Below are 21,288 nucleotides of genomic sequence, written 5' to 3'. Positions count from 1 at the left end.
TTGTAGATATCTTTATCATATCCAAACATAAATGTTATCCATGCAAAACAACACAAATCACAAACACCTAAACTTAACGCTAACCTTCCACCACCATTCACTGAGACCAAAAGAAAGAATGAGGCTATAGAAATGATATGTATATTATCTCTGGGGTTTTATTTTGAAAAATTACTGCTTCCACGTTAGCAGTCTCCCTCCCTCAGCGGCCATATTGGTATACCCCTGAAGCAGAAATGGTTGGCATGCGGCCCTCAGAATTTTTTGTGTCTCCTCCAGGTATGTAGGAGACTACTGAACCTGAACACTGGTTCATTTTGGTGTTTTCGTGGTACAAAGATGAGGGAAAGTTTTTCATGTCACTTTATTTTTTACATCTGACAAAACCAACATTTCAAAGCCAACCGTGTTATCGTTTGCGCTACAGCCTCATCCAGTCTCATCCCGCTCCGCCCTTTCAGGCTGCACTTTCTTGGCTGCTCTACGACACCTTCCAATCAGCAGGTACATCTTCAGATACTTCCTAAACTTCTGGTCCCTGATGCCATAGATGATGGGGCTCAGGAAGCGGGGCAGGATGTAGACGATCAGGTAAGTGGGAAACTGGACTTTAAGGCTGTAACCTGGGTTGACGAAGCGCACAAGGACCTGGATGATCGGGGTGATGTAGGAGAGCATGCACATGGCCAGCTGGAGCCCGTGGAGGAGGATGGTGTTTCTGGCTTTCTGAGCAGACACGTCAGTGGACACGGCCCTGGCTGCAAAGAGGACCTTCAGGTAGGTGGAGACCAGGACGAGGAACACCAAGAAGAAATAGATGATGTCAAAGGCCAACTTTTTGTGCGTCAGGATCTGTATCTTGAACAAACTTTCACGCACGCAGAACACGGACTCGTAGAAGAAGCTCAATGGCTCCAGGGCCAGCGTCACAAACAGGTCTATGATGTCCGGGGTCACAGTGACAAACCAAATCCAGCCGATGACCATGTAGGTCCTCCGCACTGTGCAGATCTGGGAGTAGCGTAACGGTTTGCAGACGGCGATGTAACGCTCGATGGCCATGCCGGCCAGGTTGATCGGAGTGTTCCTGGTTGTGAAGACAGCCGTCAGGAGGAGGAAGCTGCATAAAGACACATTGATCCTGAATAAGGTGTAGCTGAGGACGAAGAGCAGGACGGTTGTGGTCAGCATGAGGCCGTCGTTGATCACCATGTGGATGAAGAGGATGTATCGCGGATCCTCGTAGAAGGTCTGTACGGAGAAAACAAGAGAAGGAAGGAGTCAGATTCAGTTTTTGGTCCAAACGTTTCTGTAGACATCCAATGAAAGGCTAAACATACCAAAAAACCTACAGACAAGGGTTTTAGCCTCTGACTTTCCCAGAGCTGACTGAACCAGGATCATTCAAACTGTGCCGAGAGGACGAAGAGGAAGGAGTGGGAAGGTAACTGTGAGATTAGGGATAGCTGGCAACCATGATGAAGACAAGAACCATTCTACCAAGAACCGCTGGAAAGGTGTTGGTGTTCTTTGTCAACAGGATGGAAGCACTCGTTTAAAACGCCTACTACAGGAAGAGAGAAGAACTTCAAGAGAAGATAAAAGCTGTAAAAGATCAGGAGCACGTCACTGTTCCAAACTGACTGAATGCGTGTGAAAGATCTTTCAACGGTAAATGTGGATAAAGATCAGAAAAGATCCACCGAGCTGACGTGCTGCCTGTGAGTCTGTGACCACTGAGCAACAAACCATCACCTGGGGTTATCATACAAAACCAGGATAGGGGATGAAACCTAAAACCTAAATCCTTTTTAAAAGTGCTTCTGTTCCTTTTTTCCCATATCACATCTTTTATTTCTTCATTTTTCTGTAGAAGCCTCAGTTATTTACAGGTGTAAACAAAGCTGCGCCTCCATCATCCATACTTTCATCTGTGATTCTGTGATTGATTTCATTGTCTTCTTCAGAAAGCTGTCACCGACTCACCACCCACTTATCTCTAACATCCACAGCTTCACTAAGCCTCATCTCTTTATCCTGACTCAGCAAACATGCAACCAATTTATCCAAGATAGCGTCTAACCTCGCGTTCTCCTTTGTCCTGGATGGATTTATCCGTCTTTTGTGCAGTAACTTCCTGGTCGCTCAAAACAACTGGTCTTTGACTAAAGGTCAAGGCTAAGGGATGCTTCAACGACCCTGATGAGGATAACATCAAGAAACTTTGTACCCAGGACCTGTCTTGATGAGTGCCAACCCGAATAGGTGACATGGGCTGGTCCAACTCCCCTCCCCCACCTCCTTGCTGAACCACCTCTCATAGGGGGAAGCAGAAGGTTCTGGAAAAAAGATCTGCCGTCCAATCCCTGGACATGAAATAATCGTTTGGGACTTGGATGGTCACCTCTTTGGTGGAACAGTCACTGGATCTGTTGGCTAACCTGAACACAGCGGTGGACCTCTATGTGGGGGTTTACCCTGAGGGATGGGTACTCAATGTTGTGGAGGTGTCGTGCGCCCACCCTGGTAATGGTACTAGATACTGACACGTTTGGGGAATCTAATGTCTCCTTGGGGGACTTCAACTCTCAAGTGGACAACGACAGTGTGACCTGGGGAGGCTTTGAGCGTGTCTGAGCTCACCTGGTGTCTGAAGAAGGTGATGATCAGTGTTCCATTGATGTAGGTGAGGACGAGCCAGACCAGAACCACAATCAGGTTCTTGACCAGCGCTGTAGTGAAGGTTTCTCTGACGGGAGGGATCTGAAACACCGACAGGAGAAGGTCAGTGTGTGTGTGTGTGTGTGTGTTGAGGCAGACTATAACACACGCTAACATCAACAAACCTGATACTCTGAAGTCCCGTTTCCTCGGAGACTCATTGATGACGTCATGCTTCGACCTAACCTGAGAATGAAGTTCACAGCAGCAGAAAAACCTGTTGAAAGCAGTCGCTCCAACATTTGCCTTTGGTTCCACATAAACCAAACAGCTGCAGCGTGGACTTGGTCCCCGACCCTTACTTTAGAACCTCTAAACCTTCATTTTTCCTCTTTTTATCTATAAACCTGTTATGTTTATCTATTTTTAAGGGATTACAGCAGATCTACTACGTGTTGACGTTCTGCCCACTCCAGCTCATGTAAGCTATGAAAATAGAAAAAAAAATGTAAAAATAAAGTTAGGGTTAGAAAAAGCAGAAAAAGTCCTATTTGTGTATTATTTGAATATAACTGAGTCTAGTACAATGGACTGGAACCCTGTCCTGGGTGTACCCCTGCCTAGCACCTGATGACACCCTGAAAAGTGTGTGTGTTTTTGGTGTCATTTTGTGTATTTTTTGTTGTTTGTTCTTTATATCATAATATTCAGTTAATTTTTCTTTTATTTGGTGTGTTTTTGTTGTCGTTTTGTGAGTTGCTGCTAATATTTAGTGTTATTACTATTTTTAACTAAAGATAAAAACCACATGTTTTTAAATCTTTAATTTGTTAATTTTCCTCTCTCTCTCTCTCTCTCTCTAATACCCCCTGTAGTGCCATCGCGTTCCCCGAGAGGTTAGAGTTTAGATTCTTGGTCCGAGCCCGACTTGAGTTCGGGCCAGGCTCAGACCTCATTTTTAACTTTTTTGTTTTTTTTTTTTTTATCTTTATGACATGAATATTTTTTATTAATAAACACAAAAACACTTCTATATTGTTATGGTATCATTTCTAAAGTGTTTCTACTCGTAGTGTGACAGGATATTAACTGTGTTGTGTTTAGTTGTTCACATTCACTGATGATTATTTGCTGATTTTGCTCAGAGAACAAATATGATTGGTTCTTCAGTCAGGTCTGTGTTCCACACATAGACCACCTGGTCTGGTCTACATACTGTAACGGTTCTATGTTCTGGTTATGTTCCACTGTGTGTATTCAGTGGTTAACTGATAATGAGATTTCCCACGGCCATGAAGGCATCATGGTTACTGCAGCTTTCTCTGCCAATATGTGTCTTTGTTTACATGTGTTCTGAGTGTTGATTGGCTGGGAGGCTGGGGAAAGGGCGGGTGTAAGCGAGCAAAAGAGTGAACAATTCTGTTCCCACGGTAGTGTGTGTATGACTTCTTCGTGTGTTTGTTTGTTTATTTTTGGCGTGTTACTACGACCTCCACAAAAGCCTGTAAAACTGTGATAACGACTCGAGTCACGTTATTAAAATACCTTTAGAGCTGTGGTGAGTGTGTGCCCCCCCTCCCCTCCCCTCCCAGAGACAACGTGCTAATAATCTACAGCTGCAATACGTTCAATAAAATAATAATTTATTTGCTTTGGGCTCAGGCCTACAATTTAAGATAATGGGTCGTGCTCGGGGCGGGCCGGGCTGGATTTTTTGAGCCCGATCTAACCTCTACTAGAGGTACACATACCTCCATTTGAGAAACACTGCTGTAGAGCATCCAATGTGTCCCACGGAGAAAATGATAAATGACCGAGAATCAAAACATGAATCATGATGTAACTAATATCTCAGTCCTTCCAAATACACACATTCAATGAAACTCAGTTTTCCCACGCTAATATCACATGGCGGCAGTCACAAATTGTCAAAAGAAAGCTCCAGTCTATTAAAATCTGATTAACAATTAGACAACATTCCTCTAAAATGAACAAATATTTGGTCACAGATCTAAGGAAACGTAAGTTTAGATCCTGAAATGTGTCATTTAGTGCTTGTTGTTGTCAATGTCTCACATACTTTATATATATATATATATATATTTATATATATATATATGTTAAAATTACTCCTTTTCCCCAACTAAACTATTTACCCAGAGCACTCATAGAACAAATGTAATTATATTTTTCTACATTTAAACTATTTTAGTTTTTTAATGTCCTTCACTCAGTGCTGAGGTCTACAGATGATTGTTTTAGTTTTTAATTTCCTTATTTTTGTTTGTTTTTGGTTTAAAGTTTTTCAATTTTTCTTGAATTAAATTAATTATACAATAACAAAGAAAGAATGAAAACCATACAAAAAGCAGGGAAATAAAGTCAAATTAATAAATGAAGAGTATACATGCACATACAGCATATATACATACACACATTCACATATTGAGAAACAAATACAAAAATAAACACACAAAAAAACAACTCTGTGTTCATGGCTCATTTTTAAAGATTATTTCTTAGTAAATAAACACAGGAAGTTCATAATCAACTTTCTTTTTATTGTCACTATTCCTTCACCTTTTTTAAGTTACACTAACCCTTACATTTACACTTACATTAACACTAACACTTACATTAACATTAACACTAACCCTTACATTAACACTAACCCTTACAATAACACTTACATTAACACTAACACTTGCATTAACATTAACACTAACACTTACATTAACATTAACACTAACCCTTACATTAACACTAACCCTTACATTAACACTTACATTAACACTAACACTTGCATTAACATTAACACTAACACTTACATAAACACTAACACTTACATTAACACTAACCCTTACATTAACACTAACCCTTACATTAACACTTACAATAACACTAACCCCTACATTAACACTAACACTAACCCTTACATTAACACTAACACTTACATTAACACTAACACTTACATAAACACTAACACTTACATTAACACTAACACTTACATTAACACTAACCCTTACATTAACACTAACCCTTACATTAACACTTACAATAACACTAACCCCTACATTAACACTAACACTAACCCTTACATTAACACTAACACTTACATTAACACTAACCCTTACATTAACACTAACACTTACATTAACACTAACACTTACATTAACACTAACACTTACATTAACATTAACACTAACACTTACATTAACACTAACACTTACATTAACACTAACATTAACACTAACATTAACACTAACCCTTACATTAACACTTACATTTACACTAACACTTACACTTACATTAACACTAACACTTACATTAACATAAACAAACATAAACACTTACATTAACACTAACACTTACATTAACACTAACCCTTACATTAACACTAACACTAACCATTACATTAACACTAACACTAACCATTACATTAACACTTACATTAACACTAACACTTACATTAACACTAACCCTTACATTAACACTAACACTTACATTAACACTAACCCTTACATTGACACTAACACTAACCCTTACATTAACACTAACCCCTACATTAACACTAACCCTAACCTTTACATTAACACTAACACTAACCCTTACATTAACACTTACATTAACATTAACCCTTACATTAACACTAACACTTACATTAACACTAACCCTAACCTTTACATTAACACTTACATTAACGCTAACACTAACACTTACATTAACTCTAATACTTACATTAACACTAACCCTTACATTAACACAAACACTTACATTAACACTAACCCTTACTTTAACACTAACACTTACATTAACACTTACATTAACACTAACATTTACATTAACACTAACACTTACACTAACACTAACCCTTACATAAACACATTAACACTAACCCTTACATTAACACTAACACTTACATTAATGCTAACACTAACACTTACATTAACACTAACACTTACATTAATGCTAACACTAACACTTACATTAACACTAACACTTACATTAACATTAACCCTTACACTAACACTAACACTTACATTAACACTAACATTAACACTAACACTTACATTAACATAAACACTAACACTAATACTAACACTTACATTAACGCTAACACTAACGTTATTTTATTTTATTTTTATTTATTGGAGGATGAGCCCCTTGAGATGGAACATCTGGTTTTCGAGGGGTCCTCAACTTACATAAAATGACAGATACAGCAGAGCAGACAATACAAGAATTCAATATTTCAAAAATAATAAATACAACAAAATATAGATAGACATACACACATACACACCCACACACACACACACAGTATACATTTAACAGTTGATCAAAACAGTAAATATTTTATACAAAAATAAATAAGTAATATTAGTGATATCATTAATAGTAGCTATCTAATGATAGTAAAAACTTTCATTAGATTAAATGAATAAAAAAGGTTTAGGCTGACAGATATTCTGGAGATGGAGGACAAGAGCATTTTTAAACAGAGACAGAGGTTAGAGAGCGGATCAGTAATGGGAGAATGTTCCAGTCAAATGAAGCTTTATATTTGAATGAAAATTTACAGACTTCTTTTTTGACTCTAGGGACTACAAATATGGTTGATCAGCATGACGCAAACTGTATAACACTTACATTAACATTAACCCTTACATTAACACTAACACTAACCCTTACATTAACACTTACATTAACACTAGCACTTACATTAACGCTAACACTAACACTAACACTAACCCTTACATTAACACTAACACTTACATTAACACTAACACTTACATTAACACTAACTAACACTAACACTTACATTAACACTAGCACTTACATTAACACTAACACTTATATTAACACTAACCCTTACATTAACACTAACACTAACCCTTACATTAACACTAACACTTACACTACTAACACTAACACTTACATTAACGCTAACCCTTACATTAACACTAACCCTTACATTAACACTAACACTTACACTAACACTAACCCTTACATTCACACTAACACTTACACTAACACTAACACTTACATTAACATTAACACTTACATTAACACTAACACTAACCCTTACATTAACACTAACACTTACATTAACACTAACACTAACACTTACATTAACACTAACACTTACACTACTAACGCTAACACTAACACTTACATTAACGCTAACCCTTACACTAACACTTACATTAACACTAACACTAACACTTACATTAACACTAACACTAACACTTACATTAACACTAACACTAACCCTTACATTAACACTAACACTTACATTAACACTAACACTTACATTAACATAAACACTTACATTAACACTAACACTTACACTACTAACACTAACACTTACATTAACGCTAACCCTTACACTAACACTTACATTAACACTAACACTAACACTTACATTAACACTAACACATACATTAACACTAACACTTACATTAACACTAACACTTACATTAACATTAACATTAACATTAACATAAACACTTACATTAACACTAACACTTACACTACTAACACTAACACTTACATTAACGCTAACCCTTACACTAACACTTACATTAACACTAACACTAACACTTACATTAACACTAACACTAACACTTACATTAACACTAACACTTACATTAACATTAACATTAACATTAACATTAACATAAACACTTACATTAACACTAACATTTACATTAACATAAACATAAACATAAACACTTACATAAACACTAACATTAACATTAACATGTACATTAACACTAACACTAACACTTACATTAACACATACATTAACACTAACCCTTACATTAACACTAACACTTACATAAACATAAACACAAACATTAACATTAACACTTACATTAACACTAACATTAACACTAACACTAACATTAACACTAACACTAACATTAACACTAACACTGGCAGGACGACCACAACTAGAACTGAAATAATTCTTATTTACAATAAAACTCATTCATTCTATTCTTTTATCCAGTGTTTCTCAAATGGAGGTATGTGTACCCCTAGGGGTACGCAATGGCACTACTGGAGGTTCTTGAAAATAAACAAATGCAATAAAAATATGGGGTTCTATAATGTTTATATTTAGTTCAAAATGATAATTATATTAAGTTTTACCAGCAACTCACAAAAAAAGACAAACGTACAAAGCAGAAAATGAGAGAAAAACACACAAGATCCTGAGAAAATGTACAGAAATAACAGAAACATACAAAACGACACCAAAAAAACACACAAAATAAGAGAAAAATTTACTGAATATTAAAAATAATAAATAAAAAATCATTGTTGGGCAAGTTACTCTCAAACTGTAAAACATTATATTTTACTAGTTACAGACATTAAAACGTTACATATTTGTATTATGCCCTGCGATGGACTGGCGCCCTTTCCAGGGTGTACCCCCTCCCAGCGCCCAATGAAGAGCCGGAGATTGGCCCCGGCAGACCCCCGCGACCCTGTAAAACAGGAGCAAGTGGGTTTGAAAATGGATGGATATTTGTATTATAATATTACACTAACTTACTTTTAGCTAATTGTTTATTTTTGTTATGTGAAGTCATTTTAAAATACTAATCTTATTACATTGATTGCGTTATAGAATAATGTCTACAAATGTGACGCCACTAAACATTCACCTTTTCCCGATAATATTTTATTGACCTTTGGATCAGTTTTTATTTATCAATATATAAAATATATAATCAATAATCTAAAATGTGCAACATTTGCAAAACGATGCCTAAACATAGACTATGAAAAACATCCTCTAGGAAAACAACATTTAATCAACATTAAAGTCATAAAACAAATTAAATATAAAATCTAACTGTAAATACATGTTTAATGTAAATAAATAATATCTAAAATGTACCTTTGAGCCAAAAAGGCTATAAATAAAATAAGTTTGTATAACTTAAACCAAAACCTTATGTCTAAATAATAGAATAATCTGAGTAAAGCTAAATAGATATTATATCACAATGCAGAGTTTCTTCTTCTACGCCACAGGAAGCGGTAGAATTTACGGCGCCGTCTTCAACATTTTGTTGACTCGTTTTTTCGTTTTCATTAGAATATCAGTGGAAATAATTAACGAGTAATTTAATGCTGATTTTGTTTCAGTAATGAGTTATAATTACAGAATCTGTTATTTTTGTATTGTTTTACTCCCAACACGGAACAAAACACACAATGATGTTAATAAAACATGAGGTAAAAACACAAAGGTCAACGTAGGATCTACATCAGGAGAAAAATAACTGCAAATAATAAAAACTATAGGAATTCATCTATTCAGACATAAAATACTGTTTCATTTGTTAATATCTATATTAGACAGTTACAGTTAATATCTATATTAGACAGTTACAGTTAATATCTATATTAGACAGTTACAGTTAATATCTATATTAGACAGTTACAGTTAATATCTATAATAGACAGTATCAGTTGATATCCATAATAGACAGTATCAGTTAATATCTATAATACACAATATCAGTTAATATCTATATTAGACAGTATCAGTTAATATCTATAATAGACAATATCAGTTAATATCTATATTAGACAGTATCAGTTAATATCTATAATAGACAATATCAGTTAATATCTATATTAGACAGTATCAGTTAATATCTATAATAGACAATATCAGTTAATATCTATAATAGACAGTATCAGTTAATATCTATAATAGACAATATCAGTTAATATCTATAATAGACAGTATCAGTTAATATCTATAATAGACAGTATCAGTTAATATCTATAATAGACAATATCAGTTAATATCTATAATAGACAGTATCAGTTAATATCTATAATAGACAGTATCAGTTAATATCTATAATAGACAGTATCAGTTAATATCTATAATAGACAGTATCAGTTAATATCTATAATAGACAGTAAAGTAAAGTCATAAAAACACATGGATGTTTTCAAACATAACAGAAGTAATTCATGGTAAAAAAGTAGAATCAAACTATTAACCACGACATTAGGAACAGCTCAGAAACACAGACTCTGTTTTCACCTTCATCATCACCTTCATCATCAACCAATAAAACCATAAACTATCACACAACAGGAACAACATGCGTGTATGTGTGTGTAGGTGTGTGTAAGTGTGTCTCACTGCAGCTGTACTCACCTGATCCAGATCAGCTCAGACACACACTGAGATACTGAGATCAGAGGGTCGGCTTTATCAACACACACACACACACACACTGACATACACACATATACACATACACTGACACACACACACACACACACACACACACCGACATACACACATATACACATACACTGACACACACACACACACACTGACATACACACACACACACTTACACTGACATACACACATATACACACACACACTAACGTACACACACATACACACATTGTCAATGAAGAAAGAAAGTTTGCTCCTGTTTGTTGTGTCACACCTGTCATATCTCCATTCCCCACCAGGGGGCGGGCCCCACACTTTGAGAAGCGCTGCCTTACAGGGTGTCAGCAGTTTGTTATCAGCAACAAATCAGGGCCTTGTTGGTAAAAACAGGCCCTGAAAGATGTATACAACAATTTTCATGCAGTTTGTCCATCCATCCATCCATCCATCCATTATCCATTATCCATCATCTATCCATCTATCTTCTGCTGCCTATCCATCTTTGGGTTGTGGGAGTAGCATCCTGAGCAACAAGGCCCAGACTTCTTTCTCCCCGCCCACTTTCTCTCTTTCCGACACGACCTAGTCGCTCAAAGTTGAAAAATGTGTACTTTTCTAGCCGCTTCAAGCGATAACTCCTCCAAACGTCACTGTCTGTAGAGCCGAGGCAGCCGCCCCTCCCCCGCTACAGTGAGATGGCTGCAGCAGGAGGGCTGTACACTTCCTCAACTTACTGGGGCAAAATTAAAGAGGTCATTCTAAATGATCTCATCCTTTAGTAACTCCGTAAGTTAATCATTTAAACTGTAAAAGTGAAGCTGTCTGATACGTGCGGTAAACGTACGACTGAAGAAGGAGTGATCAGCCCTCTCAGCGCTGCTGCCAGCTCAGCACACACACACTGTTCCATGGTCATCACGTCACTGGAGCGATGAAGTGAGGGAACGGCCAAAAACTGCCATTATGATCAAGCGACTCATCACGGGTTCGATGTGAACGCACCTTTAGGGAGAGCTCAGCCACCCTACGGTGGAAACTCATTTCAGCCACTTGTACTCGCAATCTGGTTTTTTGGGTCATCACCCAAAGCTCATGAACATAGGTGAGGGTAGGAATCAAGATCCACCGGTAAATCTAGAGTTTTATCTTTCGGCTCAGCTCCTTCTTCACTGCGACGGATCGATGTAGATGCCGCACCAATCTGCCTGTTGACCTCCCGCTCCAACCATGGACTCAGATCTGGAGGTGCTGGTTTTCATCCCAGCCACTTCACACTCAGCTGAAGGTCACGGTCTGATGGAGCCAACAGAACCACATCATCTGCAAAAAGCAGCAATCGTAAGGCCCCCAAAGCGGACCCCCTCAACACCCTGGTTGAGGCTAGAAACTCTATCCATAAAAGTTCTGAACAAAATCGGTTACAAAGGGCAGCCGTGGACCAGTCCACCCCTCACTGGAAACCAGTTTGACTTACTGCTGGCAATGTGGACCAAGCTCTGACTCTGGTCGTAAATGTAATAGACAGCTCATATGAGGGGGTCCGATACTCCATACTCCCTGAGAACCCCCCACAGGTAATCCCTGAGGGACCCGGTTAAATGCCTTCTCCAAGTCCACAAAGCACATGTGGACTGGTTGGGAAAACGCCCATAACCCCAGAGGGTATAGAACATGGCTCCTCCTGGATCTGAGGTTGGACTATCTGGCGGACCCTCCCCTCCAGTACCCCTGAATAGATATTACTAGATTTTGTGATTTATAAAAGTGAACGTGAATATGAGAATGTGTTGGGGTACGTTACCGCTGACCCTGGTACACCAACATTTTGGAGACGTGGGGAAACGACGGCGCTGGTGATGGAAGCCATTTTCACTCATCATTTAAAGTGATCACAGTGATAGATTCACGTAAACCCTGCGGTGTTAGAGATGTGTTCCCTTAGTGAGCACAGTTTTATCACACATTCTGTTCAGTGTGTTTAAACGTTATATAACATGTAAGATGAAGCTCATGTTGGAGCTGGACCACACGTCTGTGGTGGTGGTGGTGGAGTCAAATACCATGTCATACGTCATCTTTTACTCTGTTATAAAGTTTAGAAATGGTCTGTTTGTGTGTATTTTGTCACTGGTAAATCGTACTGTCAGTCAAACATTTGCTGCTGTGTTAGACGGCATTTCTTTTCTAGTTGATTGTTATTGTTTAATGTTTACATTATTAGAGAGAGCACAGTTCACCAAGTCAAATTCCTCGTGTGTATGACAAACATTACATGATCAATAAAGTTGATTCTGATTCTGATGTAGTTACACTTTCTTTGTCGACCAAATGTTGACTTTCAGAACAAAAGCTCTGCATCTCGAGGTGGTGGGTGGTGATGTTTTTGACAGGATGCGAGTGAGTTGTTTTTATTGCTATCACGTTTGTCTTTTTATGAGCTCATCTTACTCAGTTTGAAGACTAAATATTCCCAGGACACGGTTGTGGCATTTGGTTTTGAAATCATCTTTTTTGGTCAGCTGGCTCTAACCACTTTTTTTTTACTGTACTGCTGTATTTCATAAAAAAATAAAGGTAGTAATAGTATAAATATTACAAATTATTCAAGCTATACACACACACTTGGTGTGGAAATAAAAAAAAAAAATCACTGATTATAAAAAAATTAAAAGTTAAAAAAACAATTATGTTGAGTCTGAAAACTCTCGTTCATCACATTTTACTTCATAATTACAACCACGTGTTGTATTCATTGTTGTAAAACTTGTTTTGTAAATAGTTTGTTTTCTATCATGATCAAAACCATTGATCTGAAGCTCAATGCTGATGCTGTCCTGTAAATAGTTTTCCAATCAAAATATAACAATTTCTGATCAACCCATATCAATTGCATGCTTAAAATAACATACCGGTTAAAGCCCTGCCCATTTTAAGACAACTCGACCCACTTCGGGTTAGGCCCCGCCCACTCCGAGTACAGATACAGATAATTCATATGGTTAACATATACAGATAATGCTGTACACCTAGAGTGTTTTAACTGCTCTAGGATCCATCAGTGTGAATGTACCCTAAATGACAAGATGGTTCCCTCCATTCTCTTTGCTATGACACAATGGGCCCAGGTGCTGCGACCGATGTCGTCCAGCCTGTTGGAAGGCAAGAGACGAGGGAAACAAACATGATGCTCATGCCAATATATCAAAGTTATTGAGTTCATTCTTTTTTTATTGTGCGATTGATTGATTATTGTTCCAGGCCTACTAAAGATATCTGTTGGTATCAAAGTGTTGGCAGTATTGGCAAAAAACTCAATGGTACTATCAGAGAAGGGTGGTGAGGTCAGTGCTCCTCATGTGATTACACTAGTAGAAATCCTTTGATTAGATCAATATAACTTCAAACAAATTCATTGTGTGGTAAGGACAAGGAAAACTATGGAGGAAGTGGATAATCAGTAATCTTCTTCGCCACTAGATGGAGTTTAAGAGGATGACTCAACACTTTTGCTGACAGCTGCTGGCTGTATTTTTCCACTATGAGAAAGGTTAATGTTAAATTTGACAAGGTGGCAAAAAAGCACTGTTCAAATGGTCAATTTATGCTTTATCGTTTGCTTTTAAAACTGAATATAATCAATGACTGGTAACATATTAATTTAGGATTTTTAAGTGTAAAGGCCTGCATGGAAACATCTAAAAGGTATGTATTTGTGCAAACAGTTAACGCTGTCTTTGTCAAATGAACTTTGTGTCTTTGAGTTGTCTCGTCCCGTTCCCATCCTGTGTGAACTCATTTACTGACCTCCTAAAGGATTTTATCAATGACATTCCTGACTTCCTTGCTGATGTAATGTCAAAATATGACAAGCTATTGATTGTTGGAGATTTCAACATTCACATCTGCTGCCCTGAAAAGCCATAGTCAAAGACTTTTTAAACCTTGTTTGCGTGTGTCTGGCCTTACGCAGGAGCGTGCGCACACACTAGACCTTGTTTTAACTTTTGGTCTGTCTGTCGAGAATCTTGACATACTTGATGCTTTGTTCTCTGTCCATATGCCTGTGATTTTTTACATTAAATTGCCGTGCATAATGGCCAAACCGTTGTCATGTTCTTAACCCTTCCACTGCCTCTCAGTTTATTTATTTATTTTTTAAATTTATTTATAGAGTCCGTAGCTCCAGTTAAATTCGGTCCGTCTAAACCTACTCTAGAGCCCTGGTTCAATAAGAGTACTCACGCTGCCAGGCGAGAATGCAGACGAGCTGAACGTAAATGGAAAAAGGATCAACTTGAAGTGTTACTACTTTACTAAAAGAAAGCTGGCACCATTATCAAAAAAATTGTAAAAGAGTCAAAAACAAAGTATTTCTTGGATATTGTTGCAAACAATTGCCATAATCATCATGTGCTTTTTAGGACCATTGACTCTGCTTTAAATGTCCCTCAGCCGATGTGTTTAGAATACAGTAGTCTCTCGCTATAATGCAGATTAACTTTCGCGGCCTCTATGTTTCGCTGATTTTTTTTACAGTGCCATTTTGCATGCAATATTTTACAGCATATTTTACAGCATATGAACACACATTATGTACTTGATTCTCCAAACCTGTCATACTTCAGGTTTATCTCCAAGCTCCCTTTATCTCAAAAGTTCAAGAGAAAATAGTTTTTACTCAATTTAAATAATTTTTAGAGGAACATGATATTTTAGAAACATTTTAGCCTGGTTTTAAAAGTCTTCACAGCACACACTGCTCATTTATGGGTTTTTAATGACATTTTATCTCAATCGATGCTGGACATTTTGTTGTTCTGGTGCTGCTTGACCTGACAGCCGCCTTCAATACGGTGGACCATATGATCCTCCTCTACCTGTTAGAGCACTGTGTGGGGATTCATGGTTCAGCCCTGGACTGGTTCAGGTCATATTTGACTGGGAGATCATTCTGCATTGGTCTTGGTGATATGTTTCCTCCTCATCCCCATTGTCATGTGGGGTACCACAAGGATCCATTCTTGGACCTTTGTTGTTTTCCCTCTATATGCTCCCTCTAGGGTCCATCCTGAGGAAACACGGCATTGCGATCCACTTTTACGTTAACAGTCAGATTTATTTACCTTTAAAGAAGGATGACCCACAGGCAATCAAACCCCTCTTAGATTGCATATATGACATGAAATCTTGGATTTTGTTGAATTTTCTGAATCTTATCCAAAATAAAAGTCATGATTTTTGGCCCCAGTGTTGTCAGTCACACTGCTCCTGTTGATTTGGGCTTTTTGTCACAATTTGAGAAGAAAATCTGGGTGTGAAAATGGGTCCTGATCTTAAACTTGACAAACATATTTCTAGTGTTGTCAAATCCCAAAAACTAAAAGGAAGCTTTGTGGGAACCGTGCTTTTTCTGTTGCTGCCCCAAAGCTATGTAACACGTTGCCTCCAGAGATTAGACAGGCTCAGTCTCTGCCTGTGTTTAAGTCACTTTTGAAAATGCACCTTTTCTCGCAGGCTTTCAGTCACTAAGTGAAATGGGGTTTCAGTTTTCCTGTTGTTTGCATAACTAAAATTGCATTTGTTTTTATTTATGGCTGTATTTGTTGTATTTACCCGACTACGTATCTTCTGTTAGGAATGTTATATTAATTTTTCCATTGTTTCGTCATTTGTGTACGGCTCTTTGGCCAACTGTAAAGTTTTTAAAGTGCTTTATAAATAAAGTTAGTATGGGTATAAGACATGTAGCTTTTGAGCTAGTGAGCTTTAGCTATATATCGTAACAATGTAATTCACTTAAAGTCATGACCGAGTAAGTGAAAAACTGGGACAAAAGTTGACAACAGCCCGAAGATGAAGAAAGTTTTTTTTTTTTAATAAACTCTAAAGCCACAGCTGCAGAGAGATGGTGGCGGCCAGAGGCGCAGACACACACAAGAAAAGGAGAGAGGAGTGATGCCATTATGCAGGCTTATAAGCAACTGTTTTCTCAGAGAGCAGCCTTCTTCATGGAGTTCAGCTGGGAAAATGACTTGGACTTGTACCAGCTGTCCTCTCTGAGTTTTGGGACTAAACTCTGACTTGGACTGAAAGTGTGCTTTGAAAGGTTGTATCTATTGCCCACGGAGCTAGTGAATCTAAGCTCCCAAAGAAACCTGACAGATACCAAGTGCCAAGATCAAAGGAAGTCTCCCTGTAAAGCGATGCGACAAGAACATCTGACCAATTTGAAATATCTGGAGGTGGTTGGGCAAGGCGTGAAGCGACAGAGGAGACCAAGTTTCTTCAATTATATTATCATAATTGGTCCATTAGCGTGTTATAGGGTAATACCATCACACAGGACTCTTACCTTTGAAACATGGAGATTATCTTTTTCATCCTGTAAGAGGTTAAAAACTGGTGATTTTACAGTACATCTCTAGTCATGATGGGAGGATCAGGAGTTATTGCCTCCACAGCGTTGATGCGTCCATAGTATTAATAATTTTCATCATCTTGATGTCCAGATGTGAGACTTTTTGGTAATCTTTGGGCTAAGGCTGCACCTTCTTACGACACCTTCCAATCAGCAGGTACATCTTCAGATACTTCCTGAACTTCTGGTCCCTGATGCCATAGATGATGGGGCTCAGGAAGCGTGGTAGGATGTAGACGATCAGGTAAGTGAAAAACCTAGCATGTAGATGGATGAACGGAATGCTCGGGAAGACGTAGGATAGCATGCACATGGCCAGCTGGAGCCCGTGGAGGAGGATGGTGTTCCTGGCTTTCTGAGCAGACACATCAGTGGACACGGCCTTGGCTGCAAAGAGGACCTTGAGGTAGGTGAAGACCAGGACGAGGAACACCAAGGAGAAATAGATAACATCAAAGGTCAGCTTTTTTTGTTGCATGATTGGTTTTTTAAACAAGTTCATGCTGTTGCAGACCAGGGACTCGTAGAAGAAGCTCAGTGGCTCTGTGGCCAGCAACTCAAACAGGTCTACTATGGCCGGAGTCACAGTGACAAACCAAATCCCGCCGATGACCGTGTAGGTCCTCCGCACTGTGCAGATCTGGGAGTAGCGTAGCGGTTTGCAGACGGCGATGTAACGCTCGATGGCCATGCCGGCCAGGTTGATGGGAGTGTTCCTGGTTGTGAAGACGGCCATCAGGATGAGTAAGCTGCAAAATGACACGTTGAGCCTGTATACGGTGTAGCTGAGGACAAAGAGCAGGACGGTGGTGGTCAGCATGAGGCCGTCGTTGATCACCATGTGGATGAAGAGGATGTATCGCGGATCCTCGTAGAAGGTCTGTACGGAGAAAACAAGAGAAGGAAGGAGTCAGATTCAGTTTTTGGTTCAAACGTCTCTGCTGGGCGTGCTCCTATTGAACCATCTAGATATCTTGAATGTCTGGGGAGCGTGGGAGCAGGGCATCACTGTCCTGAGGTTTGGTTGTTTAAAACCAGCCCAGGGTTCACGTGTTGGATGTTTCATGCACTGACAGGGGGCGTGAGCGCACAGGGTGAATGTTGAAGACAGTTCTTTTCTCGTCCTGATGCCATGTTCCGTTTGTGCACATGGTACGACATGTCTTGTAAAACATGGACACATCATCACATTAATGCTGACAATGCACTTCTGCTTTGTCTTGATAAAGTCCAGGTTGGAACTTTCAGTGAATGTTCAGATGTTTGTGATTTTGGGACCTTTGTTAGACCTCCTCAGGTTCTCCAACTGGGTTTGGGAAACTAAATCTTGACGTGTTGATTGTTTCTTCTTCTTTACCAAAGTCCTTCTCATCTTCTGACAACTAATAATAATAATAATAATAATACATTTTATTTGTATAGTGCTTTTACAGTGTTCAAAGACTCTTTACAGGGATAAACAATAATTCAGAGGCATAGCCTTAAGTAAAAACACAATGTAAACAATAGGTAGACTACAAGATAAAATGGCTATACATTAAAAGCAGTCCGAAATAAGTGGGTTTTGAGGTGTTTTTTGAAGGAGAGAAGGTCCGTGCAGTCTCTGAGATTTTGAGGGAGTGAGTTACAGAGGGTGGGGGCGGCAATAGAAAAAGCTCTGTCTCCCCAGGTTTGGCACCTGGTCCTGGAGGGAGGGTACAGGAGGTTGGCGACGGAGGAGCGGAGGGAGCGAGATGAGGTATGGTGGCAGAAAAGGAAAGGGACGGGCGAAGACGTGCAATGTTTTTTAGATGAAAGAAAGGCCGGGTTATGTGATTTATGTGCTGTTGGAATGAGAGTGTTTGGTCAAAGAGAATGCCAAGGTTACGGATGAGAGAGGATGGTAATAGAGTGGTCTGGTCAAGATGAAGGGAGAAATTCTGAGAGGAGTTTATGATGTTTTGGGGGCCAATAATGATGATGTCAGATTTTTTGGAGTTGAGTTTAAGGAGATTGTGTTTCATCCAGACTTTTATTTCTGATAGGCAGTGGGTGAGGGTGGAGAGGGTGGTGGAAGTGATGGATTTAGTGGAGATGTATAACTGAATGTCGTCTGCGTAGCAGTGGAAATGGACGATGGATGATGGAGCCAAGGGGGAGAAGATAGAGGATGAAGAGGAGAGGACCAAGCACCAAACCTTGGGGGACGCCTTGAGACAGGGGAGCAGTAATGGAGGAGCAGTTATTGATCCGGATGAACTGTTGTCGGGTGGTGAGGTAGGACTGGAGCCAGGCGAAAGCAGAGCCAATGATGTTGAGCAAGGTTTTCAGGTGGGAGATGAGAATGGAATGATTGATGGTGTCAAAGGCTGCACTGAGGTTGAGGAGGATGAGTATATTGAGATGGCCAGAGTCAGAGGAGAGCAGGAGATCGTTGGTGACTTTCAGTAGGGCTGTTTCTGTACTATGTTGGGATCGGAATCCAGAATGGAAGGGTTTGAAAAGACTGTTGGAGTTGAGGTAGGATTTTAGCTGGCTGGCTACAACGCGTTCCAGGATTTTAGATTGGATGGGCCAGAAGTTAGCAAGATTGTCTGGATCGAGACCAGGTTTTTTAAGAAGGGGTGGGTGATAGCGGCCAGCTTGAGAGACTGAGGAACAGAACCAGTGGAGAGTGATAAGATAATGATTCTGGAAATCAGAGGGGAAATGATGGGGAAGCTACTTCTAATGAAACCAGAGGGAACAGGGTCCAAGGAGCAGGTAGGAGTTTTATTGCCAGAAAGAATTTTTAAGAATTCGCTTGAAGAGAGATGGGTGAACTGAAAGAGAGGCTTGGGAAGGTGACGAGAAGTAAGCAAGGAGTGAGTTGCATTTGGAGACCGTGAAGGATGCTGATTATCACTGGGTTTTGGGAGGTTGTTGATTGTGCAAAAAAGAGTTTTAGGGTTTTTGGAGCCAGTGTGTATGAGATTGGAGTAGAAGTTGGATCAGGCAGTGTTGAGGGTGTCTTTGTATTGCTGGATGTGTTCAGTGTACATTTAAAGATGGACAGTTAAACCAGTTTTTCTATATAGTCTCTCAAGCCGGCGTTTTCAGGATTTCATTTTATGGAGTTCAGGAGTGAACCAGGGCGCTGAATGGGTAAAAGAGACTATTTTGGTTTTTATGGGTGCCAGTTCATTAAGACAGGTGGAGAGTGTGTTATTGTAGTAGGTTACAAGTTTGGATGGGTTTTCAGACAGTGAGGGAGGGGTAATCAGATTACATCAGACTGCGTTCCTGTGTGTGTCTGAGATCACCTGCTGTTTGAAGAATGTGAAGATCAGCATGCTGTTGATGAAAGTGAAGATGAGCCACAACAGAACTACCACCAGGTTCTTCACCAGCGCCGCAGTCAAGGTGTCTCTGACTGGAGGGATCTGAAACGCAGAAAGGTGACGTGTTGTAGTAAAGCACACGTATGTGTCCTCATCAACCTTGTGCAGGGGCGGCTCCTGACATTTTCTTTTGCAGGTGATATGGGGTTGCTCAACTTTTTGGCGAGGGTGCTCTGAGATTAAGGGTTCTCCATGCCAGTTACCAGTTTAATTTCTACTGCCGCGACACACACATGTGCACAGTTACCCATTCCACAACATTCTGTAGTAAACTTAAGGCTATCTCATATACATTCACAAGCCTACCTAAGTAAACACACCTCCGTATGAATGTATAATTTCACACACACGCAGCAAGCAACAGACACAAGTTTAGGGTCATTTTCAAACATTTAAAAAAAATTATGTAAGCAATTTAATAGACTTGTTCCTAGTACAATTAACATCAAACAAAGAGGCTGACAAGTTATTTTAATCAGTCTTTTTACTTTGTTTAACTAAAGTAGTGTAGCATTAGCATTAGCATTAGCTACATATCAAGGCAGCATATCAGTCTAGTGATTTCCATTTGTTTTTGAGGTAACACACTCATGTTAATAATTAAAATAATTTAAAAAAAA

At 39.0% G+C, this 21,288-nt stretch overlaps 2 protein-coding genes across 2 annotated transcripts; both read right to left on the bottom strand.

The window, feature by feature from the left end:
- Positions 1 to 429: 429 nt before the first annotated feature.
- Positions 430 to 10,871, bottom strand: LOC114462887 (odorant receptor 131-2-like). The gene is made up of 4 exons (XM_028445973.1): positions 10,862 to 10,871; positions 2,847 to 2,907; positions 2,644 to 2,763; positions 430 to 1,251 (listed from the first exon to the last, which is right to left on the bottom strand). The coding sequence occupies exons 2-4, from the start codon at positions 2,892 to 2,894 to the stop codon at positions 430 to 432; spliced, it is 990 nt and encodes a 329-aa protein (XP_028301774.1). The 5' UTR covers positions 2,895 to 2,907; positions 10,862 to 10,871.
- A 6,556-nt stretch (positions 10,872 to 17,427) lies between these two features.
- On the bottom strand, positions 17,428 to 20,695 carry LOC114462886 (odorant receptor 131-2-like). The gene is made up of 2 exons (XM_028445972.1): positions 20,591 to 20,695; positions 17,428 to 18,189 (listed from the first exon to the last, which is right to left on the bottom strand). Exons 1-2 carry the CDS (start codon positions 20,618 to 20,620, stop codon positions 17,428 to 17,430), a joined length of 792 nt encoding a protein of 263 aa, XP_028301773.1. The 5' UTR covers positions 20,621 to 20,695.
- Positions 20,696 to 21,288: the final 593 nt, after the last annotated feature.

The sequence above is a fragment of the Gouania willdenowi genome, chromosome 5 (genome assembly GCF_900634775.1).
Source record: "Gouania willdenowi chromosome 5, fGouWil2.1, whole genome shotgun sequence".
Lineage (NCBI taxonomy): Eukaryota > Metazoa > Chordata > Actinopteri > Blenniiformes > Gobiesocidae > Gouania > Gouania willdenowi.
The sequence above is the reverse complement of the archived record's forward strand: the minus strand, read 5'-3'. Positions and strand labels throughout refer to the sequence as shown.

Bases quoted from the DNA above. Each gene is read 5' to 3' on its own strand.
- LOC114462887 (XM_028445973.1), bottom strand. From the start codon at position 2,894: ATGACGTCATCAATGAGTCTCCGAGGAAACGGGACTTCAGAGTATCAG. The intron at 2,764-2,846 runs GTTTGTTGATGT...TCGGTGTTTCAG, and splicing joins ACGGGACTTCAGAGTATCAG to ATCCCTCCCGTCAGAGAAAC. The intron at 1,252-2,643 runs GTGAGCTCAGAC...TTCTCCGTACAG, and splicing joins TCACCTTCTTCAGACACCAG to ACCTTCTACGAGGATCCGCG.
- LOC114462886 (XM_028445972.1), bottom strand. From the start codon at position 20,620: ATGCTGATCTTCACATTCTTCAAACAGCAG. The intron at 18,190-20,590 runs GTGATCTCAGAC...TTCTCCGTACAG, and splicing joins TCACATTCTTCAAACAGCAG to ACCTTCTACGAGGATCCGCG.